Raw genomic sequence first — 16785 nt, forward strand, 5'->3', positions numbered from 1 at the left:
ACGTTTTTTCTATTTCAAAGGAAATTTCTTATAGAAAAAAATGGTTGAACTAATTGTTGAATAATTTGATCTTAATCAAGATTTAAGGTTTTATCGATATATTTGTCTCTTTTTGAAATACCTTCTAACAAAAGAATCACATTTTTTCGATTGAAACTTGATTGCACAAAACTTTAGAAAATACTCTATTGAATGTACTACGATAGTTGGTACAGTTAGGTTACTCCAAAACCCTCGATGTATTGCTGGTAAAATAGAAGAAACGACGTGAAAATCGTTGTAAAAACGTTGAATGATCAATGGTCGTGTTAATAAAATATAATTAAATTCTAAAGTGCACAATTGAAAAAGGCGGAAAGTCCGAACAACTGAATCTCTAATAGTCGAACAAAGCACAACCAAACATGATATAGAAAATATGATAATTCACTTCAATTCATGATTGTTTATTCATTAGTCATAATATCGTTTCGTGGTAAACATTGTGAGCTGGGCAACGTCGAATGTATCACCGCTCGCGCACATATCAAAAAGAAGAAGAAGAAAAAGAAATGAAAAAAAGTGTATTGCCGATTTTTGTTATTCATTTGTTCGTCTGTCTGCGTTGCGATCGATTGTGATGTTCATTTAAATGTGCTGCTATTTTTTTTCTACTCTTCATTCTTCGTTCGTTCTGTGTTCACGTTCCTTTAAGCTTTTGTTCATGCACACATTGAGCGTTTTTGTGTGTGGTGAATGCGCAGCGCAACAAAAGCCGTTCGAAAACTTAATTATTCCTATTGCTGAAATTGTGACTGTGCGCTGTTTCTTCGTTTTTTTTTGCTTCTTCTTTCCATTTTTAATTTTCAATTTATCATCCATTGTGGATATGATTGGTATTTTGTGTGTTGACAATGTTTCAGTTCGCGTTCGTTTATTTTATAATTATTCAAGCTTGCCCGTTGATTTGGGTGAATATACAAAGAGAGACGAATCCACCGCAAACGCTCGCACACACACTACCAACACGTTCGTTGAAATGCAAATAACATTTTTTTTTTTCGTTAAATACACAAACATTCGCGTAAACAAAGTCTATTGAATTTTGATTGGTTCTAGCAAATCCTCCAATCGGCTGCGATGTAGATAAGGAAAACCTCGTTTTCGCGCAACAACAACAAAAAATAACCACAATAATAGCAGAGGCAGTAGATTGTGTAGTGGTGGACGTTTGATTTATTTGTTGAAGCTCGGTCGCCAAAGCATGCGAATACGCTTTTATGATGGTATGAATGATCGTTATACATTTTTTCTCTATCTCTCTGGCTGTTCGGCCGCCTGTCAATTTCAATGAATTTACTTAATTTCGTCAATTGACGACCGCGCGATACGAGCGATACATTACAGGCGGCTTGGACTTAAACAAATTTTTATATATTGGTCGTTCTTCTTCAATTTGGCATTTCATTCGTCTATTCATGCCAACCTTTTTTTCTATCTCTCACTCACTCACTGGCATTTAGAGAGCAAAAATCAAATATAAATGACATTTCGAGACAACGCGATAATGTGTTTAATTGGTTTTTTTTTTCTTCAAACCATTTATTATCTATATTTCGTTATAACGATTTAGCCGTCAAAAACCATGCATTATGGGTAAATTAGTCGCTTGATTCTGCGGAAAAGACCTAAAATTGTAGAGAAAAAAAAATGCTCATTGCGACGCATTTTGACATTTTATCAATGAACAGTGTTCATTGAAAACACTCACACAGAAAAAAAACCGCTATGAGGTAAGAAAAACGACCGGTTGTTTATTTTGTTCCTTGTTAAATCACTTCCAATTACATGAATTTTACAAGCGAATAGAAAACCATTCGTAGATGCACACTTTTCTTTCTCGAATGCACGCTTCGTCTCTTCTCTTGAGACTGCTGAAGGAGAAGAGATTTACGATTGCAAATATTGTGAAGCCACAGGTGGTCGCAAGACAAAGATGAACGAAAAATAAAAGCGCGTGCGACATGTGTACAATACATAAACAAATATTGATCATTTGAGCACCAGCCAAATATATTCCATTCATGGGATTTCTGAACCTCGCTGGCGCGCTCACTGTGCGTTCAAGCACAGCAGAGACATTTAGAATTGCCACAAACTGCACTCTTGATGCATTCACATTAGGCATATATGTGATGGAGAGAGAGGAGAGAGAAAAAAATGAACAGCACCAATCGTGTACTAAACCAATACAAACATATTTAAAATTCATTACAAATATATTCATATTACGCGCTTTTCATCTTCGGCTGTTTGGTAAAAATTGCCTAATGTAACACTAGAGTCTCTGCGTGCCTGCGCGCTCGACGACCGTATTCACACTCCAATGGAACAGACTGCAAAAAACAACAACAACAACAACAACAACATAATATGAGGCTGTGAGAATGAAAATGGCAATACAGGAATAAACATTCTGAAGCGCATCAAGAAAAAAAAAATCGCAAAAGTGAATCATGAGTTCTGAATACGCAAAAGTGAACCATGAACCTCCTATGCTGCCCATGTAAATTCATGTTTCACTTTTGCATATTCAGAACTCATGATTCATTTTTGCGAATTTTTTTTCTTGATGCGTTTCAGAATGTTTATTCCTGTATTGCCATTTTCATTCTCACAGCCTTATATCATATGAACTGCTGAGAATAAAAGGCTGACGATTGTAGGTTTTTCGCAAAAGCGGGATAAAAATCAGTCGCACGCAAAAGAGACATTTCAAAAGGTTGCACGCAAGAGAGAAGTATATTGTTGTTGTAATCACGGCTTGAAAATTCGAAATGCGACAAAATAAAATGTTCCGTTTGCGTGCAACCTTTTGAAATGTCTCTTTTGCGTGCGACTGATTTTTATCCCGCTTTTGCGAAAAACCTGCAATCGTCAGCCTTTTATTCTCAGCAGTTCATATATTAATGACACGGACAGCAAGCATGTGCAGATATTTGAAAATAAATGGGCGATTACAAATTATGCGCTGGATTCTGTGAGACGCGTGTCCAAATGGGTTTCTTATTGAATTGATAGAAAACCAATAAACATTTGGCATATACAACAAATAAACATGTCTGTTTTATTAACTGGACTTTGAAAAATCGATGAGTGTAGTCGGTTTGCTCTCTTCATCATTTTCGTTGCAATTTTCCGAATTATTATTCTATAAATTCCGCGAGCTCGAATGATATCTATTCAATTTTCTAGCTTCTACCCAGTGTATATATGTGAATGGAACATGTTTCAGCTTATGATGCTTATTTAACAGCCATATTTTTGCATTAAATTCAACATGGGCAGTTCGCTCGAAGTTCAAGGCTTCACATGGCTTCAGCTCCAGTGGATGTATTGTGACAAGTCTCTGATAAAGTGAATTTTGACGATTTCCTTTGCACGGATCGAGATTCAAGGCGATTTCTCTTGAACATCCAAATATTTCTGCAATTATAATGAAATTTAGATTGTTTTTTTTTTCAACGTTAACATTTACATCAACTGGCTGATAAATGACAAAATTTCGGTTCAAAAGTATTCATTTACACCATAGAAAAAGAATGTTTTTGCATCGATATGATTTACATATCCATTCCGCTAACAACCGTCTCACCAAATTTATTATCCAATAGTCGCCGTCTGTTCTTTCGTTACACCAACAATCATCCGAAGTAAATTTGCTTGTCGCCGTGTAAGCATCATTTTACAACGTTATAAACAGTTCAGTCACAGCGTGCTATATGTGAATAACAATTCTAACGCTTATAATTAGGTGCATCCTCCAACATTTTTTATGACACATCCACGCGACCGTGTCATCGTAGTTTTTTTTTTCTCTCCGGTGTTTATTCCCTATTCTCATCGACATTTAAATACATTTTTTATTAATCAACGACGTAAGATCATCCTGACTACACATAAACACCCATTCAAATCCTTGTCCATGATATTAAATAGCGGAATTAAATGTCATACGTTGGCAGTTGATTGGACTGACTGTTGAACTGTACCTAGACAGGCTTTATTAAACTGTACCATATGCTAAATTGGCATTTCTTCAACGTTCAACGCATGGTTTTTATATTGAAATTGGTTTGCATACTTTATTTCCATCGAGTCGATAAGCCAATTTGAGTCTTAATGCATATATACTAAACTACTCGGTGTGTTCATTGTATTTCAGTTCTAAGTCGATTGATTCAGTTCGATTTTATGTATGCATCGTCATCAAAAATCAACCACAGAAACTCACACAAAGAAAACAATTTGTGTATACAAATATTATTTGTGCGAATGCATTTTGTTGAGCGTTGATTTGCAAATGACGGTTAAATATTTAACCAAAAATCTGCTGCTAAAAATTAAGTAATCATCAGTAACAAATGTTTCACATGAATTTAATTTTTAACACTATTCTTTCGATTCAACGAATGAATTCTTTAAATACAATCATCGAAATGAAATGAAATCAAATCATTTTGTGCAAACGAACTTCATTGCGATTGGCTACAGCATACATTGTTCTCGCTCCTACTCAAAACAAAGCTAATTTTGTTCCGAAGCGAAATTCATTCAATAAATCTACACAATACCGTCGCTCTTCCTCTTATTTCTACAGCAAAGACAATGGAAATATTCATGTGTTGCATAAGTTTCAACGCGTTCAGATTTTTCCGGTTTGTTTTGCATTGATGCAAAGTTTTCTCCATCGCTGTTAAGAATGCTAGTGAAAATGGTTTGCGTGGAAAGGAATCATCAACATTCTTTTCGCTAAACTTTCGTAAATTCCGATGAGGACGTTGATTGCAGGGGGGGCCAGCATTGGGTCACATCGACGAAGGCGCCTCCATTTTGACGGTGGTCCGAACAACTGTTTTGACATATTTTGATTGGATGGAGACGCCCTAAGTTTCTTTCAACTGTCATTCATGCGACTGTCAGTGATATTTGAAGTGTATGTTGAAAAGGTTTTTGTGATGATGTTTCTGTAGTAAAATAATATAAAAGAGAAATTAATCAAGAACTAAAAAAAAAGTAATATTTTCGTCAAATCCTACAGAAACATTATCACAAAAACCTTTTCAACATACACTTCAAATATCACTGACAGTCGCATGAATGACAGTTGGAAGAAACTTAGGGCGTCCGACTTGACATATCTGTCAAGTTTAATGTTTGTGGCCCATCTGTCACTGCTGGCCCCCCTGGTTGATTGTGAATATATGAAAAAAATGATTTCTCACTCCTTTAGAATGTTTCGTTATTTTTCACCATCTAATTGTTCTCATTATCGTTGGATCTTGTTTCGAGCGTAAGTTCTACGCCTCCCGCTCAGCCAAAAGACCTTCGCGGTACATGACAATAGCTGGAGATGAACCGGTAGGAATGTTAGATCGCTTTTAAAAAACATTTTCCATGCACAGCGCACACACAAATTGTTATTGTTATAGAAGAAAAAAATATACAACGCCAAACACACGCAATTGATAAAGCTATTTCCTTTTAAGTCGAACCGAATCTGATTTACTTAATGACCAATACTTATCTATCAAAAGACGTTTAATATATTTCGCATATCGCTGTAAGATGGGTTCTATTTCCTTTAGATCGAACTATGTTCGTTTTGCTAAAAATAACGTCGACTCTATATTTTCTACTTCTTGTATTGTGTATATTCAGGAAAGTACCACCAATATTGCTTAATTAACTTTCATTTTATAGAATGTTTCGATTGCCCCAAAAGTCATACTTGCTTTTCAATCTAAAAACTTTTTCTCAACCGAATCAAATTTTCATTTTGTGTCTAAATAAGTTTTCTCCATCAAGTCAAGCTACTTTATCCACCGGATATATGATCGGCCTATTCATGTATAAAGAACCAAAGAAAAATCAGTAATGTTCCGTTGATTTTTCATTGTGTACGGTAATTTCATATGTGTCATGTTCGGCAACGTTCAATGGTGGATTCCTTTTGAGAATGAGAAATATGGTAATTTATTTCAACAAACACATGGAATGATCACGTTTAAATGATGAAATGCAAACACTGAAGACGAGAGAAGAACAGAGAACAAAATATTCGTTGAAAATTTACATCATTTATTTTCCGAATGAGAGATTTGTTTTGTAGATACTTTCCGAGAGCATTCGTTGACCGAGAGAAAAACATGGCTAGCAATTGTTCTGTATCTTCTAACATGTCGATTTTTTCTTTTGGTATTTAGGTTTTGTTGTTGCTGTTATTTTTTGAGATCATCTCGTCGTGCGCTATTTTGTGCTCAAATTCGATCTCTAATATTGCAAATGAACAAAAGTGTACATAATTTCAACTAAATGTGTGAAAATGTGGTGTGTGCCTCTCTCTCTCTCTCTCTCTCTCTCTCTCTCTCTCTCTCTATTTGAATCACCGTGTAAAATGTGAATTGAAAGCGATTTGGAGAACAGTCGCAATGATAAATGCTGTTGCACAAGCTGAAATTACCATGAGCCGAGAATAAGATTTATTTAAAAAAAAAAGAGTTAAGCGCATTAATTTTGTTGATTTGTTGGAGCGTATGTGTGATGTGAAGTGAGGAGCAATGTAATCGCGAGCCAGAGCAGACCCATCAAACCAAAACAAAAGCCATGATGTTGGCTCTAGCATAAACTTTAATCTCAGTGCATCGCATTTGTTATTGAATCTAACGATAGAAACAAAGAGACACGACAATCGAGCGAGCCTATTGCCTCAGCTTAATCGATTTTCTAGCGCATAAAATTATTCCGAAATATACTGTAAACGCATAAACATACTTAGCAACTTTGATGTGCTTTCGTGTCAGATGATTTACAATCACACATTTGCATTTGAACAATCTGTTTCTTTTTTCTTGACCATTCAGAAATAATTAATCGAATCCTATTACGTTGTGCCGCTCGCTCGATTCACATCGGTCCGTTTTCATACAGCCAATGGTCAATTGTCAAATTAACAAACATCAAGAACCCACAAAATATAGAGAGAAAGCGTCCAGAGGAAGAGGGGTGAGAGAACTCACACACAAAAAAAAAAACGGAGAGAAAATAATGCGATGTATTTTCTCAATAAGTTTTGAACAGCGTTCAATGCATGCACTGGCGACACAGATAAATTGTTTGCTATCTATTATGGATGAGATTTTGAATAGTTTCGAAATATTGTTGAGCTCTATTTGCCATCTCTGCCACAGCCGGAAACGCATTACGAAGAAAATCGAAGAATGAACAAAGAACACACACCGCCGACAACATCAACGACGTAACGATAATCGCGTACAGTTGCAATTTCTATGCAAAAATGGCAATGACGACGGAAAATACACGCGCACATACAGAAAAAGCGTGCAATCAAAAAGTACATTCAAGCAAATCATACAACACTAAACTGCGAATTTGAAGGAAAAGCAAAAAAAGCGGCCCGCTTTAATTGCCTTGTGCGATTGTGAATCTTTTGTCATGATGTTGACATTTTATGTACGTTGCTTCGGTCTCGGAATGATATATCGTTTCGTTTGTCCAAGACAATTCTGCAATCGAACATGCGTTTCTAAACAATATATCTATTCACCGGAGAGCGAGAGAGAGTGAACAAAGTCTATGTGAGGCGAAACACATCACAAATAATTGTAATCGGTTTTCTTCACTACTCCAGATGGTTGCGAATTTCTTTCCATACATTGTTTTGGCCATTTCAATTGGGCAGCGTGCTCCATCAACTGTCAGTCGTCATTAGTAGTTATTTTCTATTTGTGCAATGGGCATTTAATATATTCTAAAGTCTAATTATTTGACCGTCGTTTGCAAATGCAAAACGATTAATGAACATTGAAACTCTCAGTCGCAATACTTCGCCGACATCGACCATCCAAACCATAGAAAAAGATTACAATTTCGAAGCCGAATCGAAGCGAGAAAGGAAGAACGAGGTAGATTGAATCGAAGAAAAAGAAGAAGAGGAAGGCAGTGCGCATACACGAAATGAAATCCGAACTCGGATCTAAATCACGATTTCGGTGAACGACACACACGGACCAAATAAATAAGTTTACAATCGATTGCAACTATTTAAGGGACTTTGGAATGGTTCGTCTCTCATTGCAACCGATTTCTCGCTTGAGCAAGCGCCCATCCATTCGACGAATGTCTCTTCAGTTGGGACAATATTGAGCGCAAGCGCACATTCGCTCGCGATCAAATAAAATAGCACACATATAACATTAAATGAAAAGGCTTCAACTGGAAAAAAAAGATGTAAACTTAAAAATATTCATATCGTCATCTGTCGCGCCATTATTGTCTATTCGGTTCTCATAGTGATCTTGCACTATCGGTTTCTCATTCTCTCTTTCTCTCTAGGTTTGCAATTGTGACCAAAGCGCGAGCGCGATTACATTTAAATGAAATCGGCAAAATTTCGAAGAGACAAGCGACAGAGAGCGATAGCCAAAACATTCATTGTGCCAAGCAGCCACAACATGCATCAGTAATAAACAAATGGAAATGCGCGCGCTTACTCCAAACCACATTTGGTTGACGGCGTGTCTCTCTCTCTCTCTCTCTCTCTCTCTCTCTCTCTCTCTCTTTCTCTATGTGTGTGTGTGTGTTTCCTGAAAACTGTATGGAGACAGCAAACATCTCTCACAGTGGCATTGATTCATGCTGATAAAAATGATGTTGAAAGTATTATTTATTCGTCGCGTGCTTTTTTTTCTTCTCTCCGGTTGGTTGTTGTTTTTGTGCCCCGCAGATGCCGTCTCTTTTGCATTCTACTTGGCATAATTTAATTCTAAATTCGCGTTCGTTTTGTCATCGCCGTTTCGTGTTATTTTTTTTGTCTATTTCCTCTTTCGGTCCAATATTGTGTGCGCCGCACACTATCAGCACTTCGGAAAAGTGTGCACACTCGATTTGAGCAGGAAAAATTTATCAAGATTCATGATTCGTGATCAGTTTTGTTATTTTTCGTGTGTGTGTGTGTGTGTGTGTGTGTGTGTGTGTATGTGTGTTTCTTGTCTGTTTTTGATTTTGGTGTACTTCATTGTCCTATTCACATCGCACTTCGTTGTTTATACTTTTAATTTCTCCACACGCTGATGAACTGCTGATGATAAAACACTTAGGCACAGTCTCTTTTCTCTTCCAAACAAATAAACAATTTTCGTTTCGTTTGCATTACAGAAAATGGTTTTGGTCTTAAATGGTGTTTTACAAGATGACTGTCCGTCCGACACAATGTCATTGTTCATGCAACATCCCGTATACAGAGATTATGCCAATCAACTGGTTTCGATACCAACGAAAACGGTAAGTTCATCCCGTTGTGTGCACACAATGTGACACTTTGATATTTGAATGGTTTGAAATTTGATTCCAAAGTTTGGCATTAAAAGTGACTCATTTAATGTAGAATGTCAATTTGAAAATTTGTTATTTTCAGTAAAAAAAATCATTATGGCGAATCACTTTATTGATTCGAAATGCATTGTGATTTTGCGATTCATTTAAATTAACTGTTCAATTTCATTTGACATTTTTAAAAAATTAGCTATTGATCATAATCACAATTCGTTTGTTTCGATTTCACAAACAGATCGGTCCAGTAGGTTTGTTATATGTTGGCCAAAGGGAAATGGCAGCAGTTGCAACGCACGATAAAAATGTGAATATTATTGGTGCAGACGATGCCACCACTTGTATTATAGTTGTAGTTAGACATTCAGGTAAGCTATTATGTTTTTTTTTTTCTTATATTGAACAAATTTAAAACCGTCAAACATCGATTCATAATAACTAATCAAATGGTAATGCATGTTTCTAAATGTTAGGTTCTGGTGCTGTTGCGCTGGCTCATTTAGATGGCAATGGAACGGATGAGGCAGTATCTACCATGGTACACAGAGTTCAAAATTTAGCATTCGGTTATCCAGAAGGTCGAATAGAATTGCAATTGATTGGTGGCTACAGAGACCAACCGGGCGGCTATGCTGAAGACTTATTTTATAACATAATGCGTAAGTAGAGTGCAATTAAAATGATTTTTTTTCCCTCGATTCGAAGCGTTGAAATATTCTGATATCAATTACTGGTGCACAGTTTTGTTCGAAATGTCGTGGCTGTTGTCGGCGCAAAAAAAAAAACACACACACATACGATGTTTTGGTAGTACAATTGATAAATGTGGTCGTCGATCGCATTTTGAGTATGAGTGCGCTGAACACAGACGTTATACATTTAATTGACAGGGGTCAAGAAGTTGAAGCTATTTCATAGCTGTAGTTTTGTACTCCATTTTCCATATTTCACAATTCCGATATGTGCGTTCACTGTGAAATCAAATGAAATTGAATGTGTGTGTGTGTGTGTGTGTGTGTGTGTGTGTGTAACGCATGAAAAATATTGAAAAGCAAAGAGCAGAGCCAACGAGATCACTGTAAGTGAATCGAAACGAAAGCGAATTAGAATCAAACATCATTTAATTATTCGATATTGATTCGATTTAATTATTAATTGAGAACAGATTTATGTGGTCATTTAATTCAATTTATGCTATTTTCTAGTGGCACACAGATTCCAATTTATGATTCCCCTCCTTTTGACTCATTTGCCGGTTATCGAATCACAATGCGTCTTTTTTCCTTCTCTGGTTCAATTTTCATATTACAGTTTGTGTGCCTAAACTCTTTTTGGCAACAGTGTGGAATGTCTGCATTGAATGGTTTTTCCATTGTTTTATATCAGTCCCAATTGTTGGCAATAATGAATGCATAGCATCTCGGAATCCCTTTTATTTCTACTTTAGATTAAGCCGAATCAACTGGGGCCAATGCATCAATGAATGACCATTAATGGCCACATCAAATACCGTTAATTGCGTTCTTTTGAACTTATTATATTACAGTTGAGGGTTGCACTTATGATTTATACATATGCGCGTCTGCATTTAAGAAACTGTCATACATTCTCTTTCACATACACACGCTATTGCTCTCGCTTTCTTGTCTGCATTCGAATAGATTTAATAATGTTTCGTTATGTGGGCAGTCATTAACAGCTGATTCTTTGTGTATGACTTCTGATGAAATGTTTAATTTCGCCTCTATACGTGTATATAAATATTGATTCGGCTATAAAACTTTCGAAAAATAAATAATCAGCGCAAAACCAAATGGTTTATTTGATTTTAAATGCATTCTCACAGAGAATTACGAACGATTAAAATTGACTCCTTTGAATTATTGCGCGTTTATCAAAAACCTATTGAACAAATCATAAAACAACATATGAGAAAAAATATCAAAAGCCAGCGCACGTTTTAAACTCAACGAACTCCCTTCGCCCTATCTCTCTCTCTCTCTCTCTCTCTCTCTCTCTCTCTCTCGCACTGTTTCTCAGCTGCCAAGTGTAAATGTGAACAAGTTGATTTACGGCGGTTGTAAATGAAATAAATTAGGAAGGATTTTATGAGCATGTACACGTTTGTACGTACAAAAGTTGACATTTTACATGCTCATCGAACATGTAACATCGAGTTAACAAGATGTCCAGAAGATTATTTACCATTTACTCGGTGCAACCAAAGCGATGATTTTATTTCGATTCGAAGCTCTCAATCGATTTTCGTTATGTTTGCATTCATCAGTGGTAGATGCAGTCGGCTGAATCTTAGACTTTTGTTAAGCAGCCGACAATCATCGTCGTAGTTTCGTTTGCTCGTTCGTTCGTTCATTTCAAACAATGGCTACCGATATTCAGTTACCGCGCAAATATAATTCGATATTGTTGCCAATCTCAATTTCGATTGCATTAAAATTAATTTGTGAAACATCTTCAGAGCAATTTTACACTCACTCTATCAATTGCAAATCGAATGATGCACTCCAGCAAACACAAATACACCAATATTCACGTGCTGTTCGGTGTGTTTAATAAATAAGCGGGAGTGAGCGACACGGAATGCATTCGCTTCGGGCACAATCGACGAAAGAATAGGAAAAAAAATAACAGCAAACGGGAACATATGTTAGCACATCTATTATCATCATATGTCTCATTCTGTGTCGTTAGTTCTTTCATAGTGTCGTCATTTTCGAGTCTCGTATTTGCAAATCTTTGTGTGTGTGTGTGTGTGTGTGTTTCTTGTTGTGTTTTTTAAACTTCTGCTGTAGTTTCATATCGTCGTCTCTTACGATTGCTGCCTGCCATTTTAGATTGAAAATGTTAAAGTAAATTGGCATACATAAACATCAATATGCAAACATATTAAATTAAATTAGTCAATAATAATGTGTTTTGTGTTTGCATATAATTATTTACCATATTCTCTCTCCGATTCGTCGTACACACAATGCAACAGATTTGTGCATTCATTATTCTCTGATTTTCGTCTCGTTCTTCCCTCTCTCCCCATCATCACATGCACAAGGAGTGAGTGATGCGTCGTTACATCGAATCTAATACAATTTTGAATGCAGTTGAGTGCAATGTAATTTTATAAATGCTAAGAGCACTTCAAGATCCTTGTGAGCACATATATGCTTTTGTATGCCGTCGTATTGTGTATCCAATACATCGATTGGTTTTGCCGAACTGCTGCTTCGTGTGTGAGTGTAAAATTTTCTATGAAATCCATATATTGTATGGCAATTCATTGTCAATATTTGCACAGTGTCTTGTTGTTATTATACGGTTTTGATCTTCGCACACACACACACACACACATTTTGTGTTTAATTGAATTTTATTACCGTTGCTTACAGGGTCCAAACATCGATTCCATTTCGTATTGTATGCAAATTTTTGTTTAAATTCCGGTTTTAAACTGAATTGGAATGCAATTGTTGTTTATTTGAGCTTGTTTTAAATTAAGTTGGGCCGAAAGTGGTGACGACTACGGCAGCGGCGGTATGGACTGTTCCAGTCATTCACAGCAATGCCGTTCATATTCATGTAAATTGGCTCATTATTATGCGAGATTTACATTTTAATCTGAAATTAATTTACATTCATAATGCATCCATTTTTCCAATCTTTTGGCGACAATTCTCTTTCTCTCTATTTCTCTCTCTCCCTCTCTCGAGAAAAGCTATAAATATGAAGTACCTTTTGAACCACGAAAATTACATCTTAACAAATCAGGCTGAAAACACGTCTGGCTTGCGCTGTATGTATTCCTGGGTATTCGAGTGTCTCATGTCTTACACAAGCGCCATCTCAATTCCTTCGGGCTGAAACATATATCGATGGCTTTCAAAAAAAGTTGATGATTCTAAATAAAATGGCGTGAAATGTCAATGATTGGTTCTACATAAATTAATTATAATTTTTTGTGTGTGTATGTTTTTTCTATTCACAATTTTTAAGTTCAATTTTTATTTTTATTAAACAATACACTCACTCAACATACAAAAAACAGTAATTCCTAATATCCACAAATTCTCCACGTGTAAAACGTACAGAACAAATCGCTTGAAGCGTTCGACAGTTTGACATTTCAAACACAGCTGAATGCAATGTATAGTAACAAACAAGAAAAAGTCATATTGAAAGTCGATTCAAAAATTGTTTAAAATGTTTTCTTTTCCAAAGCGTTCTTTTTGCACTTTTGGTTGCCAGTTAAAAATCTAAACTATACTCAAGATGAAATACAGTGAATATAGGTGAAAGACAGCAGAACAAACATGAGAATTGGTGGAATTGGTTTTAATTCGAAATTGGGAGTGTTGATTACCTAAGCCCCTTAGGCTAAGTGAATGTTATAAAAAGATGTCAATGTTATTTCAGTTTTCTTTGATACTTTGTTCTGAAATCAATAAATAACGAAGAACAATTGAGGCTGTGAGAATGAAAATGGCAATACAGGAATAAACATTCTGAACCTCATCAAGAAAAAAAAATTCGCAAAAGTGAGTCATGAGTTCTGAATACTCACAGCCTCAATTATCTGTTCGTTGCATCAATATTTTCAATTAAATTGTTGGTTCAACATCTGATGACACTTGCTTTGCCTGGGGTTATTGAGATGGCGCTTCGAGCACATCTGTATATGAAAAAAACTCACGAAAATTTCGCTTGGCTGAAAACCAACGCAAGTGAAGAATATGTGTAATAAATTGTACGAAGAATATGTATGCCTTCAACGAACATCCAGATTTATATAAAAAAGATGTTGCCCAGATGCAACGAACGAATCCAGTCCATCGTATCGAAGGCGGTGAAGTCAAACACAATTTTCAATAACAAACCGTTACACGTGGATTTGTTATGAAAACCGTACCCACGCATGTATGGCCAAGAGAATGGGAAAGATAGAGAGAGAGAGAGAGAGAGAGAGAGAGAAAAAGAGAGAGAGAGAGCTAGAGAGTATGAAGGGCTGACCAAAACATGCCAACGAATTTAATTCAATATCATCGTCTATCGTCAATTTTCTGATTAATTTAATCCCAGTGTCCGATGTCCTTTTTAGTCGAATAAATTATTATGTTACACATCCGTTTCGCAAAAACATGGGCATCGCATCAATGCGTGCTACGACAAGAGAAAATACGGAGTACCTGAGAAGATCCTTATGCCTTTCGCTTTCTCTCTCCCTCTGTCGCTCAATATGCCGAGGAAAACAAAAAGCAGCATAGAAACATATCATGCACAGTGCACACACATATGACCATATGATACCGCCGGACAATATTACAATGTCGCATATTATCCATTTATGGACGGGTTGAAAATCGGTACACGCTTTCGATGAGTGGACAGAAGAGAGAAAGACATGTGTGTATGCATGGTGTACCGTGCAGTGTCGTCGATTAATTCCATTTACGTATCAATATTATCTGGCTCTCACTGAGTGTGTTTGCCTGCTCTGGAGATGTGCACGTGCAAAGTACTTGCAACATTTTTCCTATTCTATTTAGAAAAGATAAAGTGAATTAAGAATAGATACACACAAACGTTTACACTGATTTCACGTCACCGAGCTAGATATCATAGTTCTATAGGCCAGTGCATTGTCCCTCTCAATCCTGTTCTGCATAAAATTTAAATTCCCCTTTGCCCGCAACGAAAGACGATGACTTCAGCGACTACAATTCAAAAACACAAACACAGCCGTAGAAGTGAATCGGTTCGAGACGCCGAACCAAATCATCGATGAGAAAATGATGGTGGTGCATTCTATTTTTTTTTTCTTCTCGTTCTCATTTGCTTGTGTTTTGTCCTTTTTTCGACGGGGGAGGCAGTCAGCAACTGGGATAAGCAGGCAGCTACGAACGTATGTTGCACTGAGTGAATGTGCTTTGTGTCTATGGTCAAACGAGGAAAGCAACTCGTTCGATTTATAGTTACAGATTCTGTTGCTGCTGCCCAACTTATGCTTGTTCACAATCGATTCGCTCGGAACTATGCTCCTTTTTGATTTTCTCTATGCGACAACCAGCAGCAAACACTGACCATTTAACAGCATGTACCATACACTTACACACCTCACCGATAAACGGGGAGCGAAGTGAAAGAGATGGAGAAAAGAAAACTAAAGAAAGAAGCAGAAGGATCGAGCATATGTAAGCATCAGACAGGGAAAATGGCAGGAAAAACACTGATTCATGTTTTTAGATTGAGATTAGAAATTCAAATTCGTAATTTAAGAAGATGAATAGCAACATGGTCCGAATTCAGCCAAAAATGCAATCATTCCCAACCAACCATCCAGCCAGCTGGCCAACAAAGAAATCCAATTTTCACATGCTTGTAAAACAGATGCCATTGAATAATGAAGCAAAGTCTTTGTGAGAATTAAGATGTGAAACGACATATCCAAAACTATCAAGAAAAAAAATAACTACACATATCAAATACACCTGATCACTGCATCAGCAGCAGCATCATCATTATCATCAGCAGCAGTAGCAGCAGCAGCAGCAGCAACAACAAGGTAAATGGACATCTGAAGAAGACTTGAAATATTCATTCGATTACCAAGTGATTTGGTTTCATCACATTGCCAATCAAAATGATTTCGATTGTGTCAAATTTATTTAACGACCGGGTAATTTTGAGCGGGAGGGACATGACAAACACGGAAACATTTGTGCAGATTTTCAACGTAAATCCTAACTGATTGATTTTGTCGGTGTAATCGTTTGACAAAACGAGTTAAATGACCGACATTCATTCAATTTATCCGCCGTCGAACGATGGCAAGAGAGGAAGAGAGAGAGAGAGAGAGAGAGAGAGAACGAACGAAAGATGAGGGAGACAGAGAACGAGAGTGATTCATTTCGATTTCGGTAGGCGAATGTGCGAAGCAAAAAGACATTAAGATGCACACCATGTGTAATGGGCCAATGGCGATGCTGATAAACGGAACACTGTTCATAATTCTTCCAACTGTTCGTTCGGATGTGTTTGGTGGTCATCGTGCGCATTTGTTCATACGTGTGTTTGTTTGCGGCACTCGCTTTAAGAAACTTTGGAAATCGTTATCGCATTCCGGTCATTTGATGCCATTTTTCATGGGAGTTTCGTTAATGTTTGGGCTACACAGAGGAATAGAGACAGAGTCTCCAATTTCCAAATGGTTGGTGCTAGCGATACGGTAGTGACGGTGGCTTCTCTTTACTTTTCGTTTCGAATCGAGCATGAAATTCGGCTTTAGCTTGCTTGTTCAAGTAAACTCCATTTAGATTTCGATCGTATGGAACAAACGTTGAATTATTTGAATATAACTAATATGCGTTCTGAAATCTGTATAAA

The 16785-nt window shown here is 36.7% G+C and overlaps 1 protein-coding gene across 2 annotated transcripts in view; it reads left to right on the plus strand.

The window, feature by feature from the left end:
• The window catches only part of LOC129577584 (protein N-terminal asparagine amidohydrolase), a 46001-nt gene that overhangs the window by 24654 nt on the left and 4562 nt on the right, over window positions 1-16785 (plus strand). For both annotated transcript variants that reach the window (XM_055464919.1, XM_055464921.1), the window contains 3 exons: window positions 9217-9342; window positions 9629-9758; window positions 9864-10049. In XM_055464919.1, coding sequence (XP_055320894.1) covers window positions 9220-9342; window positions 9629-9758; window positions 9864-10049 — 439 coding nt within the window. In that variant the 5' untranslated portion in view covers window positions 9217-9219. The remainder of the gene's footprint in view (window positions 1-9216; window positions 9343-9628; window positions 9759-9863; window positions 10050-16785) is intronic.

The sequence above is a fragment of the Sitodiplosis mosellana genome, unplaced genomic scaffold (assembly GCF_009176505.1).
Source record: "Sitodiplosis mosellana isolate CC-2019 unplaced genomic scaffold, AAFC_SMos_1.0 Smas_scaffold_6197, whole genome shotgun sequence".
Classification (NCBI taxonomy): Eukaryota; Metazoa; Arthropoda; class Insecta; order Diptera; family Cecidomyiidae; genus Sitodiplosis; species Sitodiplosis mosellana.